This window comes from Ursus americanus, chromosome 29 (assembly GCF_024610735.1).
Source record: "Ursus americanus isolate L20-20 chromosome 29, mUrsAme1.1.p, whole genome shotgun sequence".
In the NCBI taxonomy this organism is placed as follows: Eukaryota; Metazoa; Chordata; class Mammalia; order Carnivora; family Ursidae; genus Ursus; species Ursus americanus.
Window position 1 is genome coordinate 13,294,548 of NC_142155.1, and position 27,178 is coordinate 13,321,725.

At 37.6% G+C, this 27,178-nt stretch overlaps 1 protein-coding gene and 1 long non-coding RNA gene across 5 annotated transcripts in view; one reads left to right on the top strand and one right to left on the bottom strand.

Annotated features, from left to right (window-relative positions):
• LOC148107503 (uncharacterized) overlaps window positions 1-27,178 on the top strand; it is an 85,690-nt gene that overhangs the window by 46,483 nt on the left and 12,029 nt on the right. The gene's annotated exons all lie outside the window — the stretch shown is intronic.
• Window positions 17,778-27,178, bottom strand: part of ADGRB3 (adhesion G protein-coupled receptor B3) — a 696,748-nt gene continuing 687,347 nt past the window's right edge. For all 4 annotated transcript variants that reach the window (XM_045803249.2, XM_087856973.1, XM_087856972.1 and 1 more), the window contains 2 exons: window positions 26,943-27,047; window positions 17,778-18,586 (listed from right to left, as the gene is read on the bottom strand). In XM_045803249.2, coding sequence (XP_045659205.1) covers window positions 18,398-18,586; window positions 26,943-27,047 — 294 coding nt within the window. In that variant the 3' untranslated portion in view covers window positions 17,778-18,397. The remainder of the gene's footprint in view (window positions 18,587-26,942; window positions 27,048-27,178) is intronic.

Consider the following 27,178-nt stretch of genomic DNA (forward strand, 5'->3'; position numbering starts at 1 on the left):
AGTGTGATGCCTCCAGCTTTGTTCTTAAGATTGCTTTGGCTATTCAGGGTCTGTCTTTTATTTATTGAAGTAACATATACTCAAGTTGAAAAGTCAAATGGTTCTATAAGGCTTCTTGTGAGAAATAACAGCCTCTTACCTGTTACGCCTAACCATTTCCTGTTCTTCATTCAAGCGTATATTCAACACCCATGTATTAAGCAACTTGTATATGCCACACACTGCTCTAGGTGCTTGGGATACATCAGTGAATAAATAGACCAAAATCCCTGTCCACATAGACTTCTGTCAGACCAGGGAGGCACAGACAAAAAACAATACATATAATAAACAAGTAAATTATATAGTATGTTTGTGGTAGGAGTTATGGGAGAGAAAACAGAGTAAGGGAAAGGGAATCCTGAACATGGGAAGGAATTGCAGACGGAATTCAAAGATGGGCCTTGTTGAGAAAGACCTGAGGGAATGAGTGGTTAAGGTGTGCAGATATTTCTCTCATATGTGGAATTTAAGAAACAAAACAGAGGATTATAAGGGAAGGGAAGGAAAAATAAAACAAGATGAAATCAGGGAGGGAGACAAACCATAAGAGATTGTTAATCATAGGAAACAAACTGAGGGTTGCTGGAGGAGAAGGGGGGTGGGGTGATGGGGTAACCAGGTGATGGACATTAAGGAGGGCACACGATGTAATGAACACTGGATATTATATAAGACTGATGAATCAGTGACCTCTACCTCTGAAACTAATAATACATTTTATGTTAATTAATTGAATTTAAATAAATTAATAATTTAAAAAAGGTGTGCCAGTATCTGGGCAGATTGTGGTCCAGCAGACCAGACAGCACAGAACAAAGCAGCAGCAGTGATGACTGGTGTGCACTAGGAAGCACAGGAAGCCGGTATGGCTACAGTAGAGTCAGCGAAAGGAGGAGGAAGAGATGAGAATAGGTGGTAAGGGAGGAGTAAACCGTGTAGAACGTGGCGAGTCAGGAAAACAGTTTACGACTTTCGTAGCAGTTTATATTGTTATTAAGCAGATTGTATAAAATAGTAATCTTAATTTTGATCTTTTTTGGTTTTAAGTGATTGTTTCTTCCCGTTTTCAGGGACGTGGTTTAACTCTTTCACCTCACCTTACCCACCCTCAACACACATTTCACCTCTCCCCTTTTCTCAGTATAGTTATATTATAATTTTACTTATATCAACATCAATGATTCCATTATTACAACCATGTAAATGCTCTTCACAGTTGATCTGTCTAGTATACTTTGTCATTTGATTTCTCTGGTGGTTCTGATACCCTAGTGGTTCTCAGTGTGTGGTGCCTGGGTTCTGAGGGTCCCTAGGATCCTATTAGGGGGTCCACAAATTCAAAACTGCTTTCACAATAATACCAAGACACTATTTGCCTTTTTCTTTTCTTTTTTTAAGATTTGTTCATTTATTTGAGAGAGAGCATGCGCGTGCGCACATAAATGGGGGAGGGGCAGCAGGAAAGGCAGAGGATCCCAAGCAGACTCCGTGCTGAGTGCAGAGTCTGATGTGGGGCTAGACCCCAGGACCCTGAGGTCACAACCTGAGCTGAAACCAAGAGTTGGATGCTCAACCAACCGAACCACCCAGGTGTCCCTTTACTACAAATAAAAGCAGTGTGGCGGGGCGCCTGGGTGGCTCAGTTGGTTAAGTGTCTGCCTTCGGTTCCGGTCATGATCCCAGGGGCCTGGGCTCGGTCCTGCGTCTGGCTCCCTGTTCAGTGGGGAGCCTGCTTCTCCCTCTGCCTGCCACTCTCCCTGCTTGTGCGGTCCTGCTCTCTGTCTCTCTGTCAAATAACTAAATAAAATCTTAAAAAAAAAAAAAAAAGGCAGTGTGGCATTGAACTTTACTAGAATTCACTGTGTTGTTCTTCACTGCAAAGCCTTCTAGTACAAAACAACAAAAACAAAGCACAGCACAAAGCCAGTTTCACAGAAGAATGGCATCAATGAATCAGTGAAAATTGTTAATTGTATTAAATCTCAACCCTTGAGTCCGAGTCCTTCTAGTACCGTGTATGGTAAATAGGAAGTACAGAGAAAGCCCCTCTGCTGTCTGCTGAAGTACTGTGGTTGTCTCAGGAAAAGCCACGTTGCAATAGAGGCATAAACTGAATGAGCTACTTATTTCATGGAGCAGTATATTTCCTCGACAGAGTAAATTACAAATACGCACTCCCCTTGGATACTTAGAAGACACTTTCTTGAAACTGAACGAAGTGACTTGGCCACTTCAAAGAAACCAACTGACAGTATTTGTTGCCAATGATGAAATTTGAGTTTTTAGATGAAAATTAGAATTTTGGAAAACTTGTGTCTGTTACCACAAGCTTCATATACTTCCCAATAGTTAAAGGCGTTTTTGATCAGATTGGAGGATATTGATGTGCGTGAATGTGATTTTTTGGTATTTTATAAATACTGTGTTTTAACGTTTGGAAGATTTGTATAACTCAACCGATATTTTCCAGATGATCAAAGTGTGATATTACAAAATTGTGCAGAGTACAAGATCCATTCAAAGTACAAGATAGACCAATGGATTTTAATGTAAAAGAGTATGAAAAATTTATTAATATGGTTTCAAATTTGACATTGCAACTACCTTCTAAGATAATCCTGCTGCTACATATTTTAGTATCAAAGAAGAATATCCAGAATGATCTAAAAAGGATTATCAAAAGACTCCTCCCTTTTCCAATGACATGTGTGTGTGTGGAACCTGGTTTTCCCCATGTATTTCAACCAAAACAACATACCGGAATACATAAAATACAGAAACAGACGTGGGAATCCAGCTTCTATTCAGCCAGACGTTCAAGAAATCGATAAAAAATGTGAAAGAGTGCTATTCTCCTCACTGAATTTTATTTGGTTTTAGAAAATAGATTTGTTCCTAAAATACATTATTTATGTTAATAGGTTAGGGGTATAATCTTGCCATTTAAAAAAATAAATGAATAAAATTTAAAGTTAGTCCTCTCCATTTCCGTATTTGTATACTTTAAATATTTTTATAAAGAAAAGTTTTTTGGGGTAGTCAATAATTTTTAAGAATGTATAGAGGTCTTGAGCACAAGAAAAATTTGGGACCCACTGTGCTGCAGGATGCCTAGGGATGATCGTCCCCTCTCGTAGCCATGTAGCCCTTTCCTTCCATCCGCTGAGAACTCAGTGCAAGAAATGTTGGCTCTCTTTTGATGATGCACAAAGGAAGGGGTACCTTAAGGTTAGTTAGTTATGAGAGGAAATTTTGGATTGTTAAGAAACCTGAAAATGGGGGCGCCTGGGTGGCACAGCGGTTAAGCGTCTGCCTTCGGCTCAGGGCGTGATCCCGGCATTGTGGGATCGAGCCCCACATCAGGCTCTTCTGCTATGAGCCTGCTTCTCCCTCTCCCACTCCCCCTGCTTATGTTCCCTCTCTCGCTGGCTGTTTCTATCTCTGTCGAATAAATAAATAAAATCTTAAAAAAAAAAAAAAAGAAACCTGAAAATGGTTCGTGAACAGAGCAAATCATGACACAAGTCCCCATCCCTCTTGGCAGCCACAGCTCCAGGTGTTCTACATGGCTTCCGGGGGTCAAACACTCAGGACACGGGTGTGTGTTGACTCCAAGGCTGAAGCAAAGCAGGAATCTGAACCAATTTGCCAGAATTTTTTTTAACCTTTAATTATCCTTTAATTTTTTTAAAATATCTTTCTGTAGTACATGATAATTCAGAGGCAATTTTCTTGTCAGCGTGTTTTCCTTCTTATTTTTTCAAGTACTTGAGTGATGATAAGGGGAACTTGGGTATATGCCATGGAAAGTTTTAGTTCTAGAATAAGTAGTGAAGCTAGCATTTTGAGTTTTTAATTAACGTATTTGTTTTCTTTTGGAAATTGGAAAATTAAATTTGGGCCCACACTGACCATAACATTGTGGTCAGACAGTATCTATGAAGCTCTAACTTCAGCCATTTGATGGAAAGCAACTTGCTAAATGAAGACCATGTTTTGTAAAGGGCAAAACTTTCTTATTGTTTTGCCAGAGAACTAAATTACTTTGTGATAGCTACCTACTCTCACATTTTCAGTGATGTTGACAGTGACATTATAGGCACAGTATCTGAATACAATCCCTGTTCTGTCTTAATAATTTAATGCAAATATCTGTCTCCTTTGTAAACTTAAAACATTCAGTTATGGTTAAAAAAAATTCTATTATCTGGAAATCTTTTGAAGTGTTCCAGAAAAGTCTAGACTGCAGGTAAAGTGGTATGTTTTTTACATGGAAAGAGTGACATTGAAGTTATCTTAATAATTATTATGATATGGTTAGATAACATTTTTAAATGTCCTCACCAGCTTTCATTGTGGGACAGTAGAGAACTAAAGGGAATTTTCCATATTACTTTAGCAGTTCAAGGTCCAATAAGTCTACTTATAGATGTATTTTTACGTAAACATTGGCAAATTTTTCTTTTTGTACAATGTTCTTTTTCTAAGGAATAAGTGATCCTCGTGTTTCTTTAAGAAATAATCAACCTCTGAGGTCAATAAAACAGGATAATGCTGCATACTTTGCAAATGTTTCGTTGTGTGTGGAGAACTTAGGGTTAACCACTGCACTGGAGAAGCTTTTCTAGAATGTTCCCTGACTTGGTATGGTAGGCAAGGTGAGGCTCAGGATCAGGGTTAGGAAAGGTTTGGAAATTGCTGTTATGACCCTGCTGAGCGGCAGAGCTCTGCAGAGGAGAAAAGTTAGGTAGGACTCAATTCAGCGGGAGCTGACTTTAAGTAAAAGATAGTAATTTACTGAACACTATTACTTTATGTTAGAAAAATTGATTTGAGGGGCGCCTGGGTGGCTCAGTCGTTAAGCGTCTGCCTTCGGCTCAGGGTGTGATCCCGGCGTTCTGGGATCGAGCCCCACATCAGGCTCCTCCGCTGGGAGCCTGCTTCTTCCTCTCCCACTCCCCCTGCTTGTGTTCCCTCTCTCGCTGGCTGTCTCTCTCTGTCAAATAAATAAATAAAATCTTAAAAAAAATATATATATTGATTTGAGAAGCCAGATTCAGCTTGGAATCAAAGGGAGAAAAGACCTTTTATAGATAAGGCAAAATAAATGACTACACCTCACAAGGGTTTGTGTACCCTCTTACCAATCAATATTAGTGATGTATTTCACTTCAAATTCTTCCTCATTGACATCCCAAAATACCCTTTTAGTTTTACTGATTACATCAGGAAATGAGTCTCCAAGCTGATAATCTACTTTTTATTAACTTAATTCTTAATTGCTTTTGTTATCCTAGTGAGAAAAGAAAAAGATTTCTTTATTCTCAGAAAAAGGAGTAAATTATTGCTGCTGGTGGGTTTTTATTCTGGGCTAGGTCAATCTTACTGTATATTTCAATACCTCTTACAGTCCCTGGAGAAAGAAAGCATTTTCATATGACATTTCCTATCATATTATGTAACTAGGTTTTGTTGCCAAAACAGCGATGGACTCCATCCTATTTTCTGTGATGTGGTATGCAATGATGGACAGAAAATGCTAACTTTCATCTCTTTTCTTTCAATAGAGTTTGGGAGCATTCATGATTTCACTTTCATTAAATACAAAAATTTGCCTTCTTTGTCATAGACTAATTGACTATATAATCGTGGGTTTATTTCTGGGCTCTCTATTCTGTTCCATTGATCTATGTGTGTCTATTTTTGTGCCAGTAACATACTGTTAGGATTACTACAGCTTTGGAATACATCTTGAAATCCAGGATTGTGATACCTCCAGCTTTGTTCTTTCTCAGAGTTGCTTGGCTATTCAGGGTTTTCTGTATTTCCGTACAAATTTTAGTATTATTTGTTCTGGTTTTGTGCAAAATACTATTGGTATTTTGATAGAAATTGCATTGAATCTGTAGATTGCTTTGGGTGATATGGACATCTTAACGATATTAATTCTTCCAGTCCATGAGCATGGAATATCTTTCTATTTTTGTCATCTTCAGTTTCTTTCATCAGTGTTTTATAGTTTTCAGAGTATAGATCTTTCACCTCTTTCGTTAAGTTTATTTTTTTAAGATTTTTATTTATTTATTTGGCAGAGCGAGCACAGGCAGGGGGAGCATCAGGTAGAGGGAGAAGCAGCCTCCCCACTGAGCAGAGAGCCCAACGCGGGGCTCAATCCCAGGAACCTGGGGTCATGACCTGAGCCGAAGGCAGAGGCATAACCAACTAAGCCACCCAGGCACCCCCCCCTAGGTATTGTATTCCTTGTGGTGTAATTGTAAATGAGATTGTTTTCTTAATTTCTGTTCTGCTACTTCATTATTACTGAATAGCAATTTTATTGATTTCTGGGTATTAATTTTGTAGCCTACAAATTTCCTTAATTTTAGTAGTTTTTTGGTGGAGTCTTTTGGATTTTCTATGTATAGTATCATGTTGTCTGCAAATAGTGACAGTTTAACCTCTTTTTACCAATATGGATGCCTGTTATTTTTTTCTTGACTGATTGCTGTGGCCAGGACTTCCAGTACTATGTTGAATAAATGTGGTGAGAGTAGACATTCTTCTCTTGTTCCTCATCGTAGAAGAAAAGCTCATAGTTCTTCATCTAGAGCATGATGTTAGCTGTTGGTTTTTCATATATGCCCTTTATGATTTTGAGGTATATTTCTTCTAATCCCACTTTAAGAGTTGTTGTCATGAGTGGATGTTGAATCTTGTCAAATGCTTTTTCTGCATCTACTGAGATTGTCATGATTTTTGTCCTTTTGTTGATGTGTATATAATGGGACAGATAGTAGCTATACTTATGGCGAACATAGGATAATGTACAAACTTGTCAAATCGCTAAGTTGTACACCTGAAACTAATGTAACATTGTATGTTAACTATACTCAAATTTAAAACAAAACAATTCGCTAAAAATATAAAAGCAAAAAATATAAATTTTCAAAGTTTTCCTTATCAAATAGTAAAACAAGGCATAAATTTCTCCCCTCAGACAGAAGCATGGAACACTTTCATATCACTTACAGGCCATGGGCTAGTAATAAGGTGGCATCCAGGAAGAGGGATTCATGTTCCAGAAACTTCTGCCATGAAATACAGAATCACCTGGCTTCTTTACTGACATATATTTCCCCAATATTATCTTCATATATTTTACTAATATGACTAATCCCAGTATTCTACATTTTCTGGGTCAAAATCTTTCATTGGAATCACAGACTCTTTAAGTTCAAGTAGACCTCAAGACATCAGATTCAACACTCTGTCCTTCAGGTAGTGAAGTTATTAACAGTCCTACTCTGCTGTCCTACTTCCTGTACAACTAGAAAAATAATTATGTCCATGAACAAATGCCTCCTCCTGCTTTCCCTCATCTTATTTTCGTCTCCTCTGCCACATTTTCTTATCTGATAGATTTTCATCTTTTAACCGTAAGAAATCAGAACAGTTGTTCGTTTGGAGCTCTGGGATGAGTTAGCATTTGTTTTTACCACCACTCAATAGCTGAAGCTGAATGAGCTCCTGAAGTTCAGGAATCTTCCTCTTAATCTTTATCAGTACTTTGGTAAAATAGAAAAATGGGCTTTAAGCTGATTAAAAAACAGCATTCGTTTCTCTGGTTACAATATTTCTGTGGTACCATAAATATATTTCCCCCGTGATTTAAACCATTTACTGGAGATCCAACTTCTCTAGACACGTAGGTAAAAAACCTGTATTGGGAAAAAAATTAAGCTTCGCTGTTCACAGCAACAACCGAACACGGCTGGAAAATCTCTGGAAACCAGTTGACAAAGCACCCCTGTGGCTGAATAACCCTGTTGGTCTCTCCATATCTCATCTGCATCTCCATCACTTACCTACGTTTCTTTTCCTTTCAGTGTCTGCCATGCCTTGCCATTCACTCCATTTAAAACGCTTCCTGGCCTTTCTTTTTTGCACAGTGTTTTCCCCAGAGACTAGACTTTATAATCCCCATGAGTCTTACATGCCTTTGACTAGCAGAGAGGCACACGTTTGTTTCCTCGTCTGCAAATTGCTTTCTACATATGCCTTTGTATTTCTCTCAGTTTACCTATCAGTTCTCATTTTCATTCTCCCTCTCTTTTACCCTCTCCCTGCCCCTCTTTCTCTCCACCCCCCATCCACCAACTGCTAAAAATATTGACCATGTTTTTAATCTATTTATTGCTGAAAACAGCAATGACCATACAGAATAGCAAATGGATATTCATTCTCTAATTTATATTTTTGAACTTTTCTTTTCCACTTGACTTTTTATAAATTTTTTTTTATCAGAAAAACTTTGATACGTAGAAATTTGAAATACCTAGGCTTACGTAAGTGTAAGTTGAAACTTAGGAAAAAGGGAGTCATTTCTAAATGACTTCGATTTCTGCATTTGTGGTCGTAAGAAGTAACATGGATTTCTCAGCCTCCTTCGCCCTCAACATAGCAAGTATTTCTGGGGCAGCCCTTGCTTGACCAGAGGATATATGAACATACACAATTTTGCCCGAATGTGATGTGGAACAAGGCAGATGCCTGTAAATGCCTCCTAGCTTTTCTTAGATGCATAAAGGGAGAAGATTTCTTCTAACAATAAAATAATTTTCAAAGATTTTTCTTTCTGAGTGTCAAATGATAAATCCTGAAAAATATCTACCATGCTAGAATTATAACATTGGAAGTTAATTATACTAATTAAGAGAGGGTCAGGAAGGTCTCTGCACAGCTGTGGTGAAGTGAAGCATTTGAAATTGTGGACAAGGGCTAGCATCCGGCTATATAAACACACGGTTGTCATAAGTGTCGATGTCAACAGAAAAGATGTGCAGCCTCAGCTCTGAGACGTCCCAGAAAACATGTCGGGTAAACATAGGCAGAGGGTCTCTGCTTGGGTTCCTCAGAAATCTGAATACAGGGTGGTTATTAACGATTTCTTGGCTATTCCACGAAAGCACTTACAGAATTATCGTTTTAAAAAATACACAAAACCATCTCTAGGATATGATTCTCTTCTGATACCTTCATAAAAACGATTTAGAAAAAAAGACCACAACCCTAATTACAATTCATGTATTTTTTAAAGCCTAATGAAGTTTTTCATTAGATAAATGATGTGCTCAATCAAAGAAACTGTGCTGATGACAAATGCCTGGTCGCTGTTCAGGAGGCCATAGCATGGATTTCTATGAAGGGCTCTCCATTTGCTGCAGTTGTTTTGGACTTCTCCTCTGTGCCTTTCGGTGGCAAGAGAAAAGCACTCAGCCCACACTGAGGCTGGTGTTCCATCCCAAGCACCACTGTGTCAGTCGGCCTCAGTACAGTTTCACATGCACCTTCACGTTTCCTTCTTTAAGGTAGTTTGGCAAGTGAGCTTCCCAGCAAGTGAGGACTCGGAGCGGTAAAACAGTGCAGGACAGTGAGAGTAACTGGGGAGCTTCAGTACGAAGCCTGGCTAAGTGGCATGCTTTAGCTTTGCACCTCCCCGCGAGGAAGAGTGGGTCCAGTTATCACCAGTCTGACGAATGACCGAGAATGAGATTGTGCCAGTGAAGTGCTCTATCCCGTCTTCGGTCGAGTGGGCCATTTGATACGGCTTATCTGTCTGCCGGTTGGGTCCAAGATGCTCTGTAAGTGAAAAGGAAATGGATAGTTGCCGGAAAGCTGGCTACACTCCCAAATCCTAAAACAGAGCAAGGAAAAGTCCTCAGTAGAACGGCTTGATGGTGGAGGTTATCTGTCCAGAGTGATTTTTGGGAAGGATGGCGGCTGACTCTGTCTTCTGAAGAGATGAGATGGCTGCACTGTGAGGGAAGAGGAGGCCCTGCCATGAATTCGCTCCATTCTTGGTTCTGCTTTCCTGATCCTCGGGTCACTGGGAAGGTTAGGCAGCAAAAGGTCACTTCCTTCCAGTGTCCTATTTCCCCTGCTTCCAAAAAGGGAAAATTGGCAAAGAGCCAGCATATAAAAGCCCTGGACCATCCCCATCCCCCAGCACCCAGGCTCAGACATGAGAATCACTGGGTATGTACTTAGCACTTCCTATTTAAAGACATTAGATGGTCAGAGTTTGTACTGAAATAGATCTAAAGCTAATTCGAATTAGTTTGGTTATATAATTCAAATGACAACTATGCATTATAGATCTCTAAAGATAGGAAACGATATCTGTAAATACACCTGGCCAGTTCGACATTTGTATCACCATCATTATTAATCCTGCCCTGGGTTAATGCTGAAGAAAGTTATTTATTTTAAGAACAGCATGCAATTCCTCCCATAATTAGAACTATTAGTTGCTAGACATTTTGTCCAAAATTTATGACAGTTTGCTACACAGAAAAACATCACAAGCCTGGTCTTCTTGGGCCAATATTCGAGAGAATTCTCGTAAGTTTTGGACACACAGCTAATCTTCCTTTGATGGCTGTTATGCTCTTTTTCACTTTGACGGGAATTCAGTGAGGGGATAAAAACATAAATCCTAAGACTACCTGTAGCTTTTATTTACCTTTACGATTCCCTGGCTAATGATGCTTATACATAACCTGTGTCTTAATTTTACCTTGAGAGTCAAAATTTGTGGTAATTGTCTTTCCAAAGGTCAGAGAATTTACTATGAGACAATACCAGGCTGTGTCCTAGATGCTTCTTCATATTAATGACTTGATACCACTTCCTGCTGAATTGGGTATCTTACCATCGCTCCCCAACTTACAGAACAGAAAGATACAATTAATCTCCTGTAGAAACTCCTCATAATATCACTTTATGATCATGAAATAATATGGCTGTTAAGTGATATGTCAACCTCTGATGTGATCATTATATGCAAGCATGACTTTAAATGCACAAAGCCCTAATTGCAATTTTTAGTAAATATCTAATTGACTTATTAATACTAATTTGTTACCTTGGGTTATATTTTGAAGCCAGTTTATCCTATACAAATCACTGGAATATTAAATCACATCAAAGTTAGGTTTTTTTCCATACACACCAAACTTAAAAAAAATACTTCCATGAACATGATATGGTTCAATAACCAATTGATAATATTCTCTAAACAAAAGTCATCATTTTGGTGTCCTATGATGCAGAACTTTGGGATCTCAGCCTCTCATATGCCCTTGTGTTGAACCAAACCTCACTCTGTTTTGAGCAAGTTCTCGGTGGTTCTTTTTCAGTACTATTCTGTGCCGGGGGGGGGGGTGGTCCTCTGGATACCCATCCTTCTCTCCTTCATCCTGCAGATCTGCCCTTATTTCATCCCAAATACTTGCCAGTGAGTTTAACCTTGAACTTTCTGCTGCCAAAAAACGATTCAGTTTTCAGCAGAATTATTCGGAGTTTAGACTCGGGGACTAAACTGCGAGGATGAATCTTGGCTCTGCCATTTACTGCCTTGTGTGGTATTGGCAAAGTTATGGACCTCAGTTTCTTTATTTGTAAAATGGAAAGAATGATATGACTTGCTTTATAGGCTAATTTTGGGAATTAAGTGAATATTTATAAATATAAGCACTCAGAAGAGCTTAAAATTATTACCAAAACCTCTGTTTTGAGAAATCATATTCATGGGTCATTTCTTGAAGTACAGCGTTATCCTTTTCTTTTCTTTCTTTCTTTTTTCTATTCAGCCCGATCATGGGATAGCTTTGTACTTGAAGAACAGCTTTGGCTCTTGAAAAAGTGGTTTTGGTGATTATATTTGGGTATTAAGTATTTACTTGTATTAGGGTTCTCCAAAGAAGCAGAACCAATGGTGTGTGCGTGTGTGTGTGTGTGTGTGTGTGTGTGTACACACAGATTCATTTTAAGGAACTGAATCATGTGATTATGGGCCTGGCAAGTCTGAAATCTGGAGGGCAGGCTAGCAGCTGGACACCCATGGAAAAGCTGATGTTGCAGCTCGAGTCTGAAGAGAGTATGGAGGAAGAATTTCTTTTTCCTTGGGGAACGTCATCCTTTTTCTCTTAATGCAATCAGCTGATTTTGTGAGCCTAACCACCCACATTATGGAGTGAAATATGCTTTACTCAGTCTACGGAGTTAAATGTTAATCTCACCTAAAAAATACTTCAAAATGACACCTAGATTGCTGTTTGACCAATATCTAGATACTGTGATCTAGTCAAGTTGAGATATAAATTAACCATCACACTGCCCTTCACAAAGGACATAAGAAATACCTTTGTAGGGTTCAGTGGTTTTATAAGGAGGTTGTTGATGAAGAATTCAGTATGTAATTCAGCATGAGGTTTTGTGAGAGGCACTTCTTGGTTGGTCTTCTGCTTCTGTAGAGGAAATGACGGCTTTTATCTTAGGCATACTACAAACTGTGTAGCTAATTGCAGTTTCTATGTGTATGTTAGTCATTGGGAAGCTCGGAGGCATCATTTGGCACAGCTCCAGACAGGAGTCTAGGACCTTGAGGCATACATTTCAGGTACTAAATTAGTCTCTGTGTCACCTTGATTGTCTTTGCTCATTTTAAGTAATTTATTAATTTTTATATAATCAGTGCCTTTTCCAAATATTCCCATTACATGCTCTTTTTTCTTTTCCTTATAAATCCATCAAGTTTTTGTAATTCTGTTTGTTGGTCTGTGTGTCCGCAAAGATGCTAAGTCCCTTGAAAATAGGGATCAAATTTTGTTCGCTCTTGAATCATCACCTCCTAATACAATATCTAGATGGTGACTGGTTCTAAATAAGTATTTGTTGAATACTGTATATATTTTAATAAACACCTTGACTCTACTTCAGAATAAAGCACAAAATGCTTACTACCTAAAATTATCTTCCAGTGTCTATAAAATACTCTATGAATTTTAGAAATGAAATTCTAGATTTGAGAGAAAAAGAGATACTAGATAATGCTAGGCATTCATTTGGAAAGTTGACAAAACTCTGAACTGGTTGAAAGAATAGGAACTGAAATGCTGACCTTCAATTTCAATCTTTGTGACTCTTTCCTTTGGTTGAAAATTAGTTATTGAAAGCTAGCTGGCCCTCTTACTGGAGTTCTGTGGTTTTGGTGAGGAGGAAGTTGTACTCAGAGACACCCCTCAAAAGGCTTCTATGCCTTTTATATAGGTGGTTGCTATCAGAAGAACCATTTTCACCATGAATTTTGTCTTTATGTAAGAAATGCTAGATGTATCCGGCCAGGTGATTCTAGTGGGTTAACTCATAGATGCGTCTTATCAATTTCGCTGGTTTTCAGATGTCAACCTATTAGTTTACCTGTGACCAAGAAGGTCAGAATACTCCCCTCAGCTTAACTTTAGACAGGCGTCTTCTTCACTCTAGGCGCCTGGCCTCTGGGACCGGCACGGTGTGTGGTATAGATATACAAGCAGGAATCCCAACCAAGAGAGGACTGGTCAGCTCCGATTAAGGAAAATAAAGTGTTCTCCTCTAGCTTGTAATATTTACCATTTTCACTTTGGAATTATTTTTGTTCAAAGAGCTATGGCTATTGTCGGGGCACCTGGGTGGCTCAGTTGGTTGAGCATTTGACTTCGTTTTTGGCTCAGGTCATGATCTCAGGGTCCTGTGACTGAGCCCTGCATGAGATCTCTGCTCCACAGGAATCTGCTTGAGGATTTTCTCTCTCCCTCTCTCCTTGCTCACATGCTCTATCAGATGAATAAATCTTAAAAAAAAAAAAAAAAGCCATAGCTATTGTCTGATATTAGAAAATCCTTTCTATTAACCACTGCTGGCTGGACATTAATTTTTGAAAGTCTTATGCCAGTAGGCTTAGTTTCTTCCCCTGACGGTGAGCCCTATGCCCTTGGAAAACAGCAATAGTCAGGAAGTCCCCACACCCTTTTGTGTTCTGGGAAAACAACTTACTGCAAAGGAACCACCCTTTGACATTCGGCAAGACTCTCAGTGAACCTCTTGTATATTTATGACAAGGTCAGACAGGGACCCTTGAAATTCCTATCCTTTGTGTCAGAAATTCATAAATGAATGATTTGTCCCCAATGACCAATCTGAACAAAATACTTGCTAACTTAATCTCACCAAACTTCAGTTAGTTGTCTTGCTTTTCCCCAGGCCTCTGAACTCTGGCCCATCCTGAGTTGTTTAAATGAGAATTGGGAGATTAGCTAAGCACTGGAAGGTTGAACAATCTCCCCTAACCATCTCTTCCAGAGTTGGCTGGCTACAAGGACACTTTCTGTTCACCTACTTATCACACCGTCTACTCACCTCACTCTCCCACATCTGGTTCTTTCTAGTCTTCTTGACTCTTCCCTATGAAAGAAAAGCCCTTTCTGCCTGGCATCTGGGGTGCTTATAGATTTTATAATTAGAGCGTTCTTCCTGTTGCAATAGTCCCTTTGCGCTATTGCAATAGTTTTTTCAAATGAAGTCTCTCCTTACCTAAGTCTGGATTTGTTTTTTGGCCCCCGAATAGAATTGCCATTTTCATTGGCTGACAAGATTTCTTCTATTTCAAACATTTTAGGATTCTCAGTTCTGTTACTACCTCAGTTACGAATTTAACTACAGAAGTGCGTCAGGGGAAGATGATTTTGTCATCATAGAAAACTGTACAGACTGACATGCTGGAGACGTATTTGTTTTCATATTCTTCAGTGAAGTAATATAAACGTGTCGAATTTAATTGATTTTGACATAGATAACTTGAAAAAAACTAAAACTAGTAAACATTTTCTAAGAAGCTGAGAATGATTTAAAATTTGCAACTCCGTTTTCTGAAGCAGTGATTTACTGACTGCAACTTTGAAAAATGTGGCTATATGTTTTTAGAGTGTCTGAAGCCAATCTGAAAATTCAGGTTGGCCTCTCTCTCTTCTGTCTCCTGTTGCCTATGTGTAAGTAATCACAAAACTAGTGAAACAGCAGTTACATTTGAAGAGAATTTGAAAGGTAAGTGTTGCAAATAGAATCACACAGTGTACGACAGACGAAATCTATTTAACGTTGCTCGCTATTTTCATCAGCCGTGCTTTTCTGCTACAATTAGCCACTGGCCTCACCACCCCCGTGGCCGCTGATGATGCATGTTTTCAGTTTAATGCCTTACTACTAGTAGCCTGAAAAACATCTCCGTGAACTTCATGGTTATTTGCTCTGGGGACTTAATAATCTAGAAGGAACAGCAGAAACTTCACAGTATCATGGGAATGACCGCAGAGTAGAAGAGGATGGGGGCTCTAATATTGGGTCTGTCATTTACTTATGGTGATCTTAGGTTGCCTAACCTCTTCTGAGTCTCCATTTCTGTAGGATAATTAATTTCTGCCTCATGTGGTAATCTTAAGGGCAAAAAGGCAATATAGGGTAATAAGAGCTTATGATATTTAAATAATTTCACTCTCACATTTGTATTTTCCATCTTTAGTAGATTGTGAGCTCCCTAAAACAGAGGTCCTATATTCTCCTAACAAACAAGTAAATACATAATAGTCAGTAAACACTTTTGAATGTGTGACTTGCTGCAAATGCATGACTGTAAGCAATACTAAAATAAATTCCACAAATAATTCAACAAACATTTATTGTGTGAACATTATTGTGCTAGGTCCCTCGAGAGATACAAAAATGGATCAGACATGAATCCTGCCCTCCAGGCACTTACAGTCCACCAGAGGATATCAGAAATGTGTATAAATAACAAGGTAGAAGTTTTCTTTAAAAGTCCTAAGAGAGGTACAGAAGCATTGCCATAAGAGTTCACAGGAGAAATTATATCTAGCTTGAAAAATCATGAAAAACTTCGTGAAGATCAAATATGAGGTGGACCTTGAAGCATAGATAAAAATGTAGATGGGGGGGGAGGGGAAGGACTACCAGTCCAAGGGCACAGAGTTCTTGGCGGGTCGTGAGTGCAGTGGGCTCAGAGAGAACTGCCCAGGACTGTCGGAGGGGGCGGCTGCAAGTCAGCTTTGGCGGAGTACGCGTATGTGCACGTGTAGTGGAAACTTGTAAGACGTGGACTCAAATGAGAGCTTCCTTAAAATTATGATTCCTTGGTACTTTCTCTCCTGCCTGCATTGTTTTCCTTATAGATTAAAAAACAAAGGAAAAGCACCACTACAACTTGGCACCCCTCTTAGAGTAACAAAAAAGTTACCCTAACATTTTCAAGTATGCAATTTCTGGTTAGCTTTCATATATTAATCTGATAGTGAGTTACTAGAACTAGAGAAAAATAGAAGTGAAAAAAATATAAGATTTCATTTTATGGCAGTGACTATTGTAGTTTTACAAGAAATATTAGTCTAATATATTGAATTTGGTTTTTAAACATAGAATTTATGTTTTCGAATATATACTTATTGAGGGGTTTTTTTTTTGTTTTTTTTTGGTTTTTTTTAGTCAAGATTTTACAGTTTGAAATGGGAAACTGCCTACATGGTTCTCATTCACTCCATAAGTTACTGAGATGGAGCTAAGCATGTGTATATATATGTGTATATGTACACATAAACATGTTAAGTATATATATACATATATACATACACACACATATACATACATATGTATGTATTTATAGATACATGGATATAGAAAGAGAATGAGAGAAAAATTTACTAAATATTCCTATCACCGGAAAGTCATCTTATAAATTTAATAAACATTTAATATTACAATTACATTATAATTAGCATGAAGTTTATTCTATAGAAAAATCACTCCTTAGTTATGTTATATTCTGATGTTGCTTTTATTTTTAAAATCTGGTTAAAAATATATTTTTAACATCTTTACGTGGAGAACATTAGAAGTACCTGACAGTTCAGCCTGAGCGGGCGGTTTTCAAGGCTCTAGCTTAGCGGTGCACCTGAGTGGTGAAGCACCTTTGTCTCTGCCTGGACTCGCGGCCTGCAGGGCCGGGTCCCCCAGGTCATGGGTCGCCGGAGTCAGCTCACTTGAGTTTCTGACAGGCCACACAAGACCATGCAGCTTAGGTTTAACAACAAACTAATCTAAATAAACGTTGTAGGAGTTTTGAAGACCCTAATCTCCTTTCCACTCCCTATACTTCCCTTAGATTGAAAGACACAGTCTCATCATCCATTAAAAGGATGACAAAATTGCCGAAATCCTTTGCACCATGTTTCCATTAATGAGGCTTTGAGAAAGCAGGAGACATCACGGGTGTGGCTTTCCACTACAGAGGACACTAGGGACCAGCTCACCTCAGGCTTCCCACTTTTCAAACCAGAAAGCATCTACCAAATACATCCACTTCCCTTTTCCTTCTGCTAGAGAATATACAGATAAGATTTTTTAAAAATCCTGAATAAGTTCATTTTTTTTGTACGCTATGAAGAACTATAGTACAAGTAGTTTCTTTTGTGAAACATGCAATGGACTTCGTTACTTATAAACATTTTCCCTGTATTATTTTATGTACGGCAACTTACTATTTTCTACTAGTAGTTGTCTTTTTGCCACAAGATAGAAAAAAACCATAATATTTATGTAAGACTATGATGGCAGATTTCTGACAAGCCCCATTCACATGGTACATTGTTCCAAAGGGTGCTTGAGTAAAAAATACAGAAGCACTATACAAACCTCCTATTACATTTGAGAAATCATTAGCCTCAAAGGAGTAATAACGGTATGCTATTAAAACTGTGAATACATTTTCAGCATCTGTATTGAAAAAAAAACTTTATAAATATGTAAATTTCTGTTCAACAAATCCAAAATAAAATGCACTAAAAAACTGATATGTAGACAAAAGTTTATTTACACCATACAACATTTTAAATATTTTATACACAGTTGCAGCAGAGAAAGCCACTCAGAGCTTTCTAGAGAAAACTGCAATAATAAAGATGTGAAATATATTATTCATATAAAAGTGAGATTATTACTTTATTGCATTTAAAGCAATGAAGAATGTAGCTCAACAAACATTCATTTAATGACAAAAACTTTGCTTTTATATTATAAAGTAAAAAGTGTAGTAATGGCCAAACAGACTGTTATAAACTTTAAAAACTGCATAAATATATACATTGTGCTTCATGGTGAAGTTTTTTGAAAACTAAACCATATGAAGCGGTTACAACATGAATCGTTGCTTGAGGTTTATCTATAAAGATTACCTTACAAATCCATTCCACGGGTACTTACAACACAGGATGGTCAGAACTGTACACCTGGTCCTCTCTCCACTAGCCTGACTAGTGAGAAGTTACCATATGCAAACACCACTGACATTTGGCACATGAAGGTCCTGACATAGGATAGTCACACTGTCCAGATAGAAATGTCAGGCTTCCCAAGTCTTAAGTGTCAGTGCAGTAAATTGTTTTATATCCACCTCAGTCCATTTTGATTGTTAAACTTCTGTTTGAAAGTCACCCTCTTGCACATCCAGAGGCAAATTCAGACACTTCTCCCACTCTGCTGGCCTCAGTTCCAAAGCGTCCTTTGCCTCTGTATCTAAGACATTGATTGTGGTGTAATGTTGGTATTCACTGGGGTTTTTGAAAGTGTCCCATGGATTCTTGTTTGGTGCTGGGTTTTCCTGTTGAGAAGAGAGGGGAAAGAGGGTCATTATTTGATGACGAGGATTACCGCTTGTTGAAGTTCCCAGGAAGAGAGCATGTTTGTGACCTTAATCCAGTTTATATGATTCAGAGATGATTTGAAATTGTGGCCAGCTGCAGGAAATGGTTTTGATTTTAGTGTTCTTTCACTGAACAAACTGATGAACACCTTCTTTATGTTATCCTAAAATCTTCCAGCAATCAGAAGAATAATTTATGGAAGGCAGAGTAGATGATGTTTTGTTTTGGGTATCTTGGGAAATGTCAGTATAGCTACCTCAGGTAGAAAGAAGCGTTCCTGCTAAGACTAAATGTAGAAAATTTAAGTATTTTGGCAGAATCTTTGGTGAGTTAAAATTTGAAGATATGTAATGGGGCATGTTATGTAATAATAAAAACAGTCCCCAAACTGGCCATATTTCATAAAACTGAATTTCATTAACTTTTAGTTTTTAAGAAATTATCCTTTTTAAAACATTAAAATACTATGTCCCTTGAGTAATCTTATTTTTTCTCTGCTGTATATTCCCCACAATTTTCTATGTATTTGGGCAGCACACTAATTTAGCAAAAATCATTGTTCGCTTCAAAGAGCACAGCTTTTTGGAAAGTATATCCAGCAGTATAAGGGATTTTAAAGAATGTCTACCAGCCAGCGTTCCTTATATTCCATAGTATACATCCTCTTACTACTTAATATTCAAGACCTGTCTAATTAGGACTCCACCCAGACCTTCCATGTTGTAGGGGCTCAATAAACATGAGTAGACATTATTCAAAGTTTCTATTGCTTGATATTCGCTTAGATTTAGCAGTGAACTTGATTTATTTTAAATAAGTGTTTAAAGATTTATGTAAAATGGAGGGAATCTGAATGGAATAGACTATGTTGAGTGACCTCAAAGAACAAGAAAATCATGACTGAATTCTCTTTAGAACAAATTAAGCTAAAAACACTTAAGCTACTATAATTGTTGAATGTGTCCTTTATCCCTTCCCCTTAACCCTAAATTCTAGCCTTCGACTGCTTGTAATTAATTAGTAGGGGGAATGTAAAACAGGTACTGCAATTATTATCTGGGTTCCATCGAAAAGAATAAAAATCAATCACTCTCAAGTATAGAAACAAGAGAGACAACCTATAGAAATACATACCATAACTAGAAGTTAGATTGTTAAAATCCTCAATGTGTTAGATGTTTTTAACACTTATTAGCCTTAATCATGAGGATATCCAAAACAATAATAGCTAATATTTAAGACATGATAAAATTTTAGCCTTTAGGATATGTGCAGGGGATTAATTTTGATTTAGTCTAATATCCTAAAGAAGTCTTATGAACTATATTGTCTTGTAACTCTTCCCTTCCCCTCCTTCCTTGCTCCCTTCAACTAATATTTATCAGATCCTCTGTATTGGGCATCATATTAGGCACTAGGGAGGATAAAGTGATGAAGCAGATGGCAAGCCAACATGGTTCGCGAGGAAGCATAAGATTTAAAGCCTGATATATGCACGTCCAAATTCTAGTTGCTCCATTTTATGTGAATGTAACTCTGAGCAGTTTACTTGATTTCTTTGAACCTAGACTTTAATATTTGTAAAACAAAGATATGCTTTGTATTGTGGGCCAAAGGAATTGGCAAAATGTGCAGACTACCTACCTTATGGAGTTGCAAAAATAAAAAAGTCAAGGGGCCTGGCATAACACCTAGTATTTAATAAATGGTCATTATGTAGTAGTCATACTTATTATGAAGTTGTTTATAGTTATATGAAGGTATAAATATATAGTTATATCTGTGTCTGTAAAAGTGCTGATGGGGGTTCAGACAGGGGTGGAGATAAGGCTTTCTTTTGTGGAAAGCATGTAGACCTCTCTGAGAAAAGTGATATTAGAATTGTCATAGAAGAATGAGCTCTCTGAGAAAAGTGATATTAGAATTGTCATAGAAGAATGAGCTTGGTCATAAAGACATGTGATTGGAGGCTGAACAGGCATGTATACTGGGAAGTAAAAATCCAGGGAGCATGCAGATGGGACAACACTGAGAAAAATAGCCCATTTATTTTAGTTGGAGTGAAAAAGAATAGAATAAATAGGCAGAAGGTGAACTGAAAGCCAGATCATAAGGGACATTGTATGCCAGGCCACTCAATTTGGAATTTATTTTGTAGGCAATGGGGAATGGTTGAACATTTCAGGGCACTACAGTGACCTGAATCATCAATCACTGATTGTAAGGTTCACTGGTGTGAATTCTGCTGCATCAAGCCATGGAGAGGATTTATCCATCTTAGACAGACAAAGGCTGTGTCTTAAAGGAGCTTTGTGGGAATCCTTCGTTTGAAAAAGTTGAATTAGTTCAGTCCTAAAAAGATTCAGGATATGTAAATTATTTGTTCATTTGCTTTGAAAATAGGGGTTTCATTATGTTTGAACAGCTGTGATTTTCCATTTATATTTTGAAGATCAAGTACTGTGGATCCATGAACTAAAATGGCTAATTTTAAACTTCATCAGAGTGTCAATAAGGTTGGCTTGTTCATCTCCTCTGACATCCCATGGTATTCCCAGTAGTACTGTGGTTTTTGCTATTGTTCCTAAATGTCTGGACACCCTTTAGGTCTGAGGCCCATGGTTCTTTAGTGATAAAGGACTACTGCACCTACCAGTAGAACTCAGCCGAACAGAGCACTGCATACACAAAAAAATAAAGGGAAGATAACTTAAGGGACCCACAGGACAACAGTGAGTAAAACAACCGTTAGGGGTCCCAGAAGAAGAAAGAGAGAGAGAAAGGGACAGAAGACTTACTTGAAAAAAACAATGGCTGAAAATTCCCGAACCTGAAGAAAGAAATGGGCCTGTGAGTTGAGGAAAGCCTAGAGCTTTCCAAATAAATTAGACCCAGAGAGATCCAAACCAAGACACACTATAATTAAAGAGAAAATCTTAAAAACAGCAGGAAAAAAACACAAAAAACAAAACTTGTTATGTATATCGGCAGATTTTTCAGCAAAAACTACAGGTTAGAAGGGAGTGGCATGATGTATTCAGAGTGCTGAAAGCAAAAATCCCAACCCAGAATACAAAAGTAGTAAAAATGATGACTACAACAGGATATGCAAAATAAAAGATGTGAAATGTAACATCAGAAGCATCAAATGTAGGGGGGATTAAAATGTAGAGTTTTAGAATATATGCAAACTTAACTTGCTATCAACTTAATACAGATTGGCATATATACAGGCTGAGCTATATAAACTTCATGGTAACAACAATGCCAAAACCTACAGTAAATACATAAAATTAAAGCAAAGCATCAACCACAAAGGAAGAGAGCAAGAGACGACAAAAGGAAAAGAGAAGAACCACAAAAACAAGCAGAAAGCAAATTACAAAATGGCAATAAGTACATACCTATCTATAATTACTTTAAATGTAAATGCACTAAATTCTTCCATCAAAAGATAGAGTGGCTGGATGGATACGAAAACAAGACACACATATATGCTGCCTATAAGAGACTCACTTCAGTTGTAAGGGCACACACAGACTAAAAGTGAAGGGATGAAAAAAGATGTTTCATACAAGAGAAAGCTGGGGTAGCTATACTTAAGTCAGAAAAAACAGACTTTAAAACAAAGACTAATAAAAGACAATGAGCATTACATAATGGTACAGGGGTCAATCCAGCAAGAAGATATACATTTGTACTTATGCACCCAACCCAGAAGCACATAAGTGAATAAAGCATCTATCAGCAGATGTAAAAGGAGAAATTGATAATGATACAATTACATTAGGGGGCTGTAACACCTCACTTACATCAATGATAGATCATGCAGACAGAACGTTTAACATTAGCTTTAAATGATACATTAAACCAGATGGATTTAATAGATAGATACGTCAAGACCACAGCTAACATTATACTCAGTGGTGAAAAGCTGAAAGCTTTATCCCCTAAGATCAAGAACAAGATAAAGATGCCCACTCTTGCCACTTTTATTCAATACAGTACTGGATGTCCTAGCTGAAGCAATTAGGCAAGAAAAGGAAATAAATAACATCCAAATTGGAAAAATAAAATAAAACTATCCTATTTGTAAAGGACATAATTTTATGGGTAAAAAACCCTAAAGACTCCTCCAAAAAATTGTTACAACCAATAAATTCAATTAAACTGCAGGATACAAAATGAATATACAGAAATCTTTTGTGTTTTTATACACTTAACAAAAAACTCTCAGAGAAATCAAGAAAACAATTCCATTTCCAATTATACCAAAAGGAATATAGTATCTAGGAGTAAATTTAACCAATGAGGTAAAAGACTTATACACTGAAAACCATAAGAAACTGGTGAGAGATAATGAAGAAGACATAAATAAATGGAAAGATATACCACGTTCATGGGCTCAAGAATTATATTGTTCAAATGTCATGTTACCCAAAGCAATCTATAGATTTGATACAATCCCTATCAAAATAGCAATGGCAATTTTCACAGAAACAGAATAAGTCTAAAATTTATATGGAACCAGGAAAGATCCCAAATAGTCAAAGCAATGTGGAGTAAGAAGAACAAAGCTGGAGACATCACACTCCCTGATTTCAAACTATATCACAAAGCTACAGTAAACAAAACAGTATAGTAGTGGCATAAAAACAGACTAATGGAACAGAATTTTAAAGAGCCCATCACCCAGTTACCCCCACCCTTTCTAAGGGCATGTGATGTGATGAGCACTGTGTGTTAACTGATGAATCACTGAACATTTTACCAAAAATCAATGATGTACCATACCTTGGCTAATTGAAAAAAAGCCTAGAAATAAACCCATGTATATATGGTCAATAAATTTAAAACAAAGGAGGCAACCAAACCACAATGAAATATCTCACACCTGTGAAAATGGCTATTTTCAAGAAGACAAGAAATAAAAAGTGTCGGCAAGGATGTGGGGGAAAAGGAACCCTTGTGCACTGTTGGTGGCAATGTGAACTGGTGCAGCTACTGTGGAAAAGAGTATGGAGGTTCCTAAACTAAAAACAGAACTACCATATGATCCAGCAATTCCACTTCTGGCTATTTATCTAAAGAAAATTAAAATACTGATTTGAAAAGACATATGCACCCCTATGTTCACTGCAGCATTATTTACATGGCCAAGATATGGAAACAACCAAAGTGTATGATTGATGGACAAACAGATAAAGATGTCGTATATAGATATACAATGGAATACTACCCAATCATAAAAAAGAATGGCATTTTGCCCTTTTTGTGACAATATGTATAGACTAGAGGTTATTACGCTTATTATGAAATAAGTCAAACACCATATGATTTCACTTATATGTAGAATCTAAAAAACCAAAACAAATGAAGAAACAAAACAAAACTTGGGAGTGAAAAGAAGAGACTGGTAGTAGCCAGCAGGGAGGGGACTTGGGGGGAAGGTGAAATGGGAGAAGGAGGCTGAAAGATACAGACTTCTAAGACAAATATGTCATGGGGATGTAAAATACAGAATGGTGATTATAGTCAACAATATTGTATATTACATAACTTTATATGCTGACAGGAGGAAACTAGAGTAACTGGGTGATCATTCTGCAGTATATACAAATATCAAACCATAATTAATACTGTTAATTGTACCACAATAAAAAAACCCCATAAACTCAATATAAGCCAACATGCATGAAGCTTCCAAAGATGCTAATTTGGTCTTAGGCTGTATACACAGAAATGGAATATTAGCTGCATATTAGAATGCAGGGCCCCCTGAGCACTTCCCACAGTTCATGGGTCTAGGAGCAGGCTAGCTCTTACTTCCGGACAAGTCCCTCCTTCCCTTTTTCTCCCTTTCTTCTCCTCTCTCTTTCCTTCCTTCTTCCAACCTAGCAATGAGAATTTGTATAAGTCAAACACCGTATGATTTCACTGTGAATTTGTTTATTCTATATTCTAGAAGAGCAAGAATTTGGAGAAGCTCCTTGGGGGAAAGGGTTCTTGATGGAGAATGGTTTGTGAGACACACTCAGAGTAAGAGAATTCTTTCCACACTGCCTTTTCTTTATAGTGTGATTTAGATGTTGTCCTGCCTGGAAGCGGGGAAATGGACTAAATGGTCTTTTGGGTTCCCTTTGATTCCCAAAATTCTACATAATTACCATCATTTGCAGTGCTAGGCAGGTGTTGTGAGTTAGTAGCCAGAAAAAAAGGAAAAGACTTTGAGATTTTTGTTTTGAAAATGTCTTTCTCTATCCAATTATGCGATTTTTCATTAGCAATGTGCCACACGGATTATGACTGAATTAAGGATAATGAACTCACTCACATGTTCATTATTAATCAAAACTGAATAAGGAACTTTTTTTTTTCTGTTCTCAGATATTTAGGACAATAGTCAAGCAGCAATGACAACTCTATCCTTCCCACTCCTAACCTCCCAAATGATAAATATTTATAAATCTTTTCTAGAAAAGGCGTGCTGCTGCAGAGATGTGGTGTAATTAGTAGGCTATTTTGGTTGTCAGGAAACTGAGATACAGATATTTGTGCCATTAATGATTTAATACCCAGACCATACAACAAGGGAAAATTACAATCATATAATAGCAGTCAGCCAGCTGTATCTGTTGCATAAGACTTTCAGATTTATAAACATAACCTTTTCCTTTTTTTTTTTTTTTTAAACAAATGAAGCTTCTTCAGTTTATTTCAGTGTTAGCTTTCAGTATTCCAAAATGAGTAGCTAATGTGTTTAGGTCTAATCTCAACGGTGCAATTCTCATTTGCCTGGTGAGCTGAAAATTGACGGCCCAGTATTAGGAGGAGTAGATAAGAAAGAGCCACTCACTACATGTTAAGTGTCTTCTATTTGCCCAGCATTGTGTTGACGATAACAAAGAATGCATGATTCTAGCTGTAAGGAGGAAAATAGGTTGATATACACATGAATTATTTACAGACCAATTAAGAGTTAAGGTCTATTGTATTTCTTATAATCTTCATTTAACCAAACACAGACTGAACTATCAGAAACATTCTATAAATCAAGAGCAGCTATGTACTGATAAATTACCATGACCAGCGCCATACTAGTACTGAGAGGAATATAGGAAAAACAAAGGCACATGAATTCTTGTCCTTGACAAACTCATGTTACTCATCAGGAAGCTAGGACTTAGACTCACGACACACATATCCACGACAGTCTAGAGTTAGAAAGTGATCAAACACCATGTCTCTCAGAGTGATATACACACACACACACACACACACACACACACACACACACACACACACACACACACACACACACACCAGAACCCCAGATGTTGGGAGGAGGGGAAGGGCTGCGAAAGTGTAAGGCAAAGCAAGAGCACCATATTTGGAGTGAGGAACAGTGGAGTCAGATGGCAGATGTCTCTCACAGCTGAGCCCCAGCTGCTTAACCTCTCATGGGCCCTACCTGCTTTGGAAAGCGTTATGAGAATCAAAGAAAGCACTTGTTAATTACTGTTTTCTTTGTTCAATTTGGGAAAAACTGAGCTTTAGAAACCAGAGCTGGGTAACTGCTCAAGATCAGAGAGATCTTGGTTAAGTTTTGTACTCCTGATCCAGGGCCCTCACAAATAATTATGTAGCCTTCTCTGGAGCCATGACTGGGCCATGTACATGGTGCTTGCAAAACATCATTTCATGAATTCCTCTGCTAGGATTGTAGTAGTGTGAATGAACGAGAAGAAAATGGTCCAGTGCTCCAATGTTGAACTTTCCCAAAACTCATCTCATAAAACAAATGAGTCTCCTGGAGACAAAAACCTAACACTTAGGTTTCAGGTAACAGAGTGTACATTCAAGGGTGTGTGTGTGTGTGTGTGTGCGCGTGCGTGCATATATGCATAATATAAATATGCATAATATAAAGAAATACATAACTATATTTTATAACCTTAAAATGTCAGACATTCAAATGAAAATATTTAGACATCTATTTAGGTATTTGAATTCATTGACTTTTAACAATGATAAAAGGGCCAGGTGAACCTAATACATTTTTGATACATAACTACAATTAAAGCTTATAATTGAGAACATTTAAAACATGAATAAAGATGCTTAAAGAGTCTATCATTCCTAATTTGTTTCTTAGTATATTCCAAATACATTGTGGAGCATTATTTGTTTTTTTCTACGTATGCTACTTCTGTGATCACAAGACAATGAAAAGCTCCTGGAGGGCAAGGATAATGGCTGATGGGACACATGATTAGTGGGGTGCCAGGCACCAATGAAGCAACGCATACTCACCATACTGCTTGTATTTGGTATATCCCGAAATCTGTCCAAAGTCTGAAATTTCTGATTCAGCTCCTGAAACAGTTCCATATGCCTCTTCCTTGTATGCATGACCTTCTGCAAAAGAGAATAGAAAGGCTCTCATTTCTAATTTGATTTATACATTTTAAAAAGAGATTAATATTTTCACTTTAATAAGGAAAATCAAGTTTGGCAGGAACCAGGAAGTCCCCAAAGATACCAAAAAT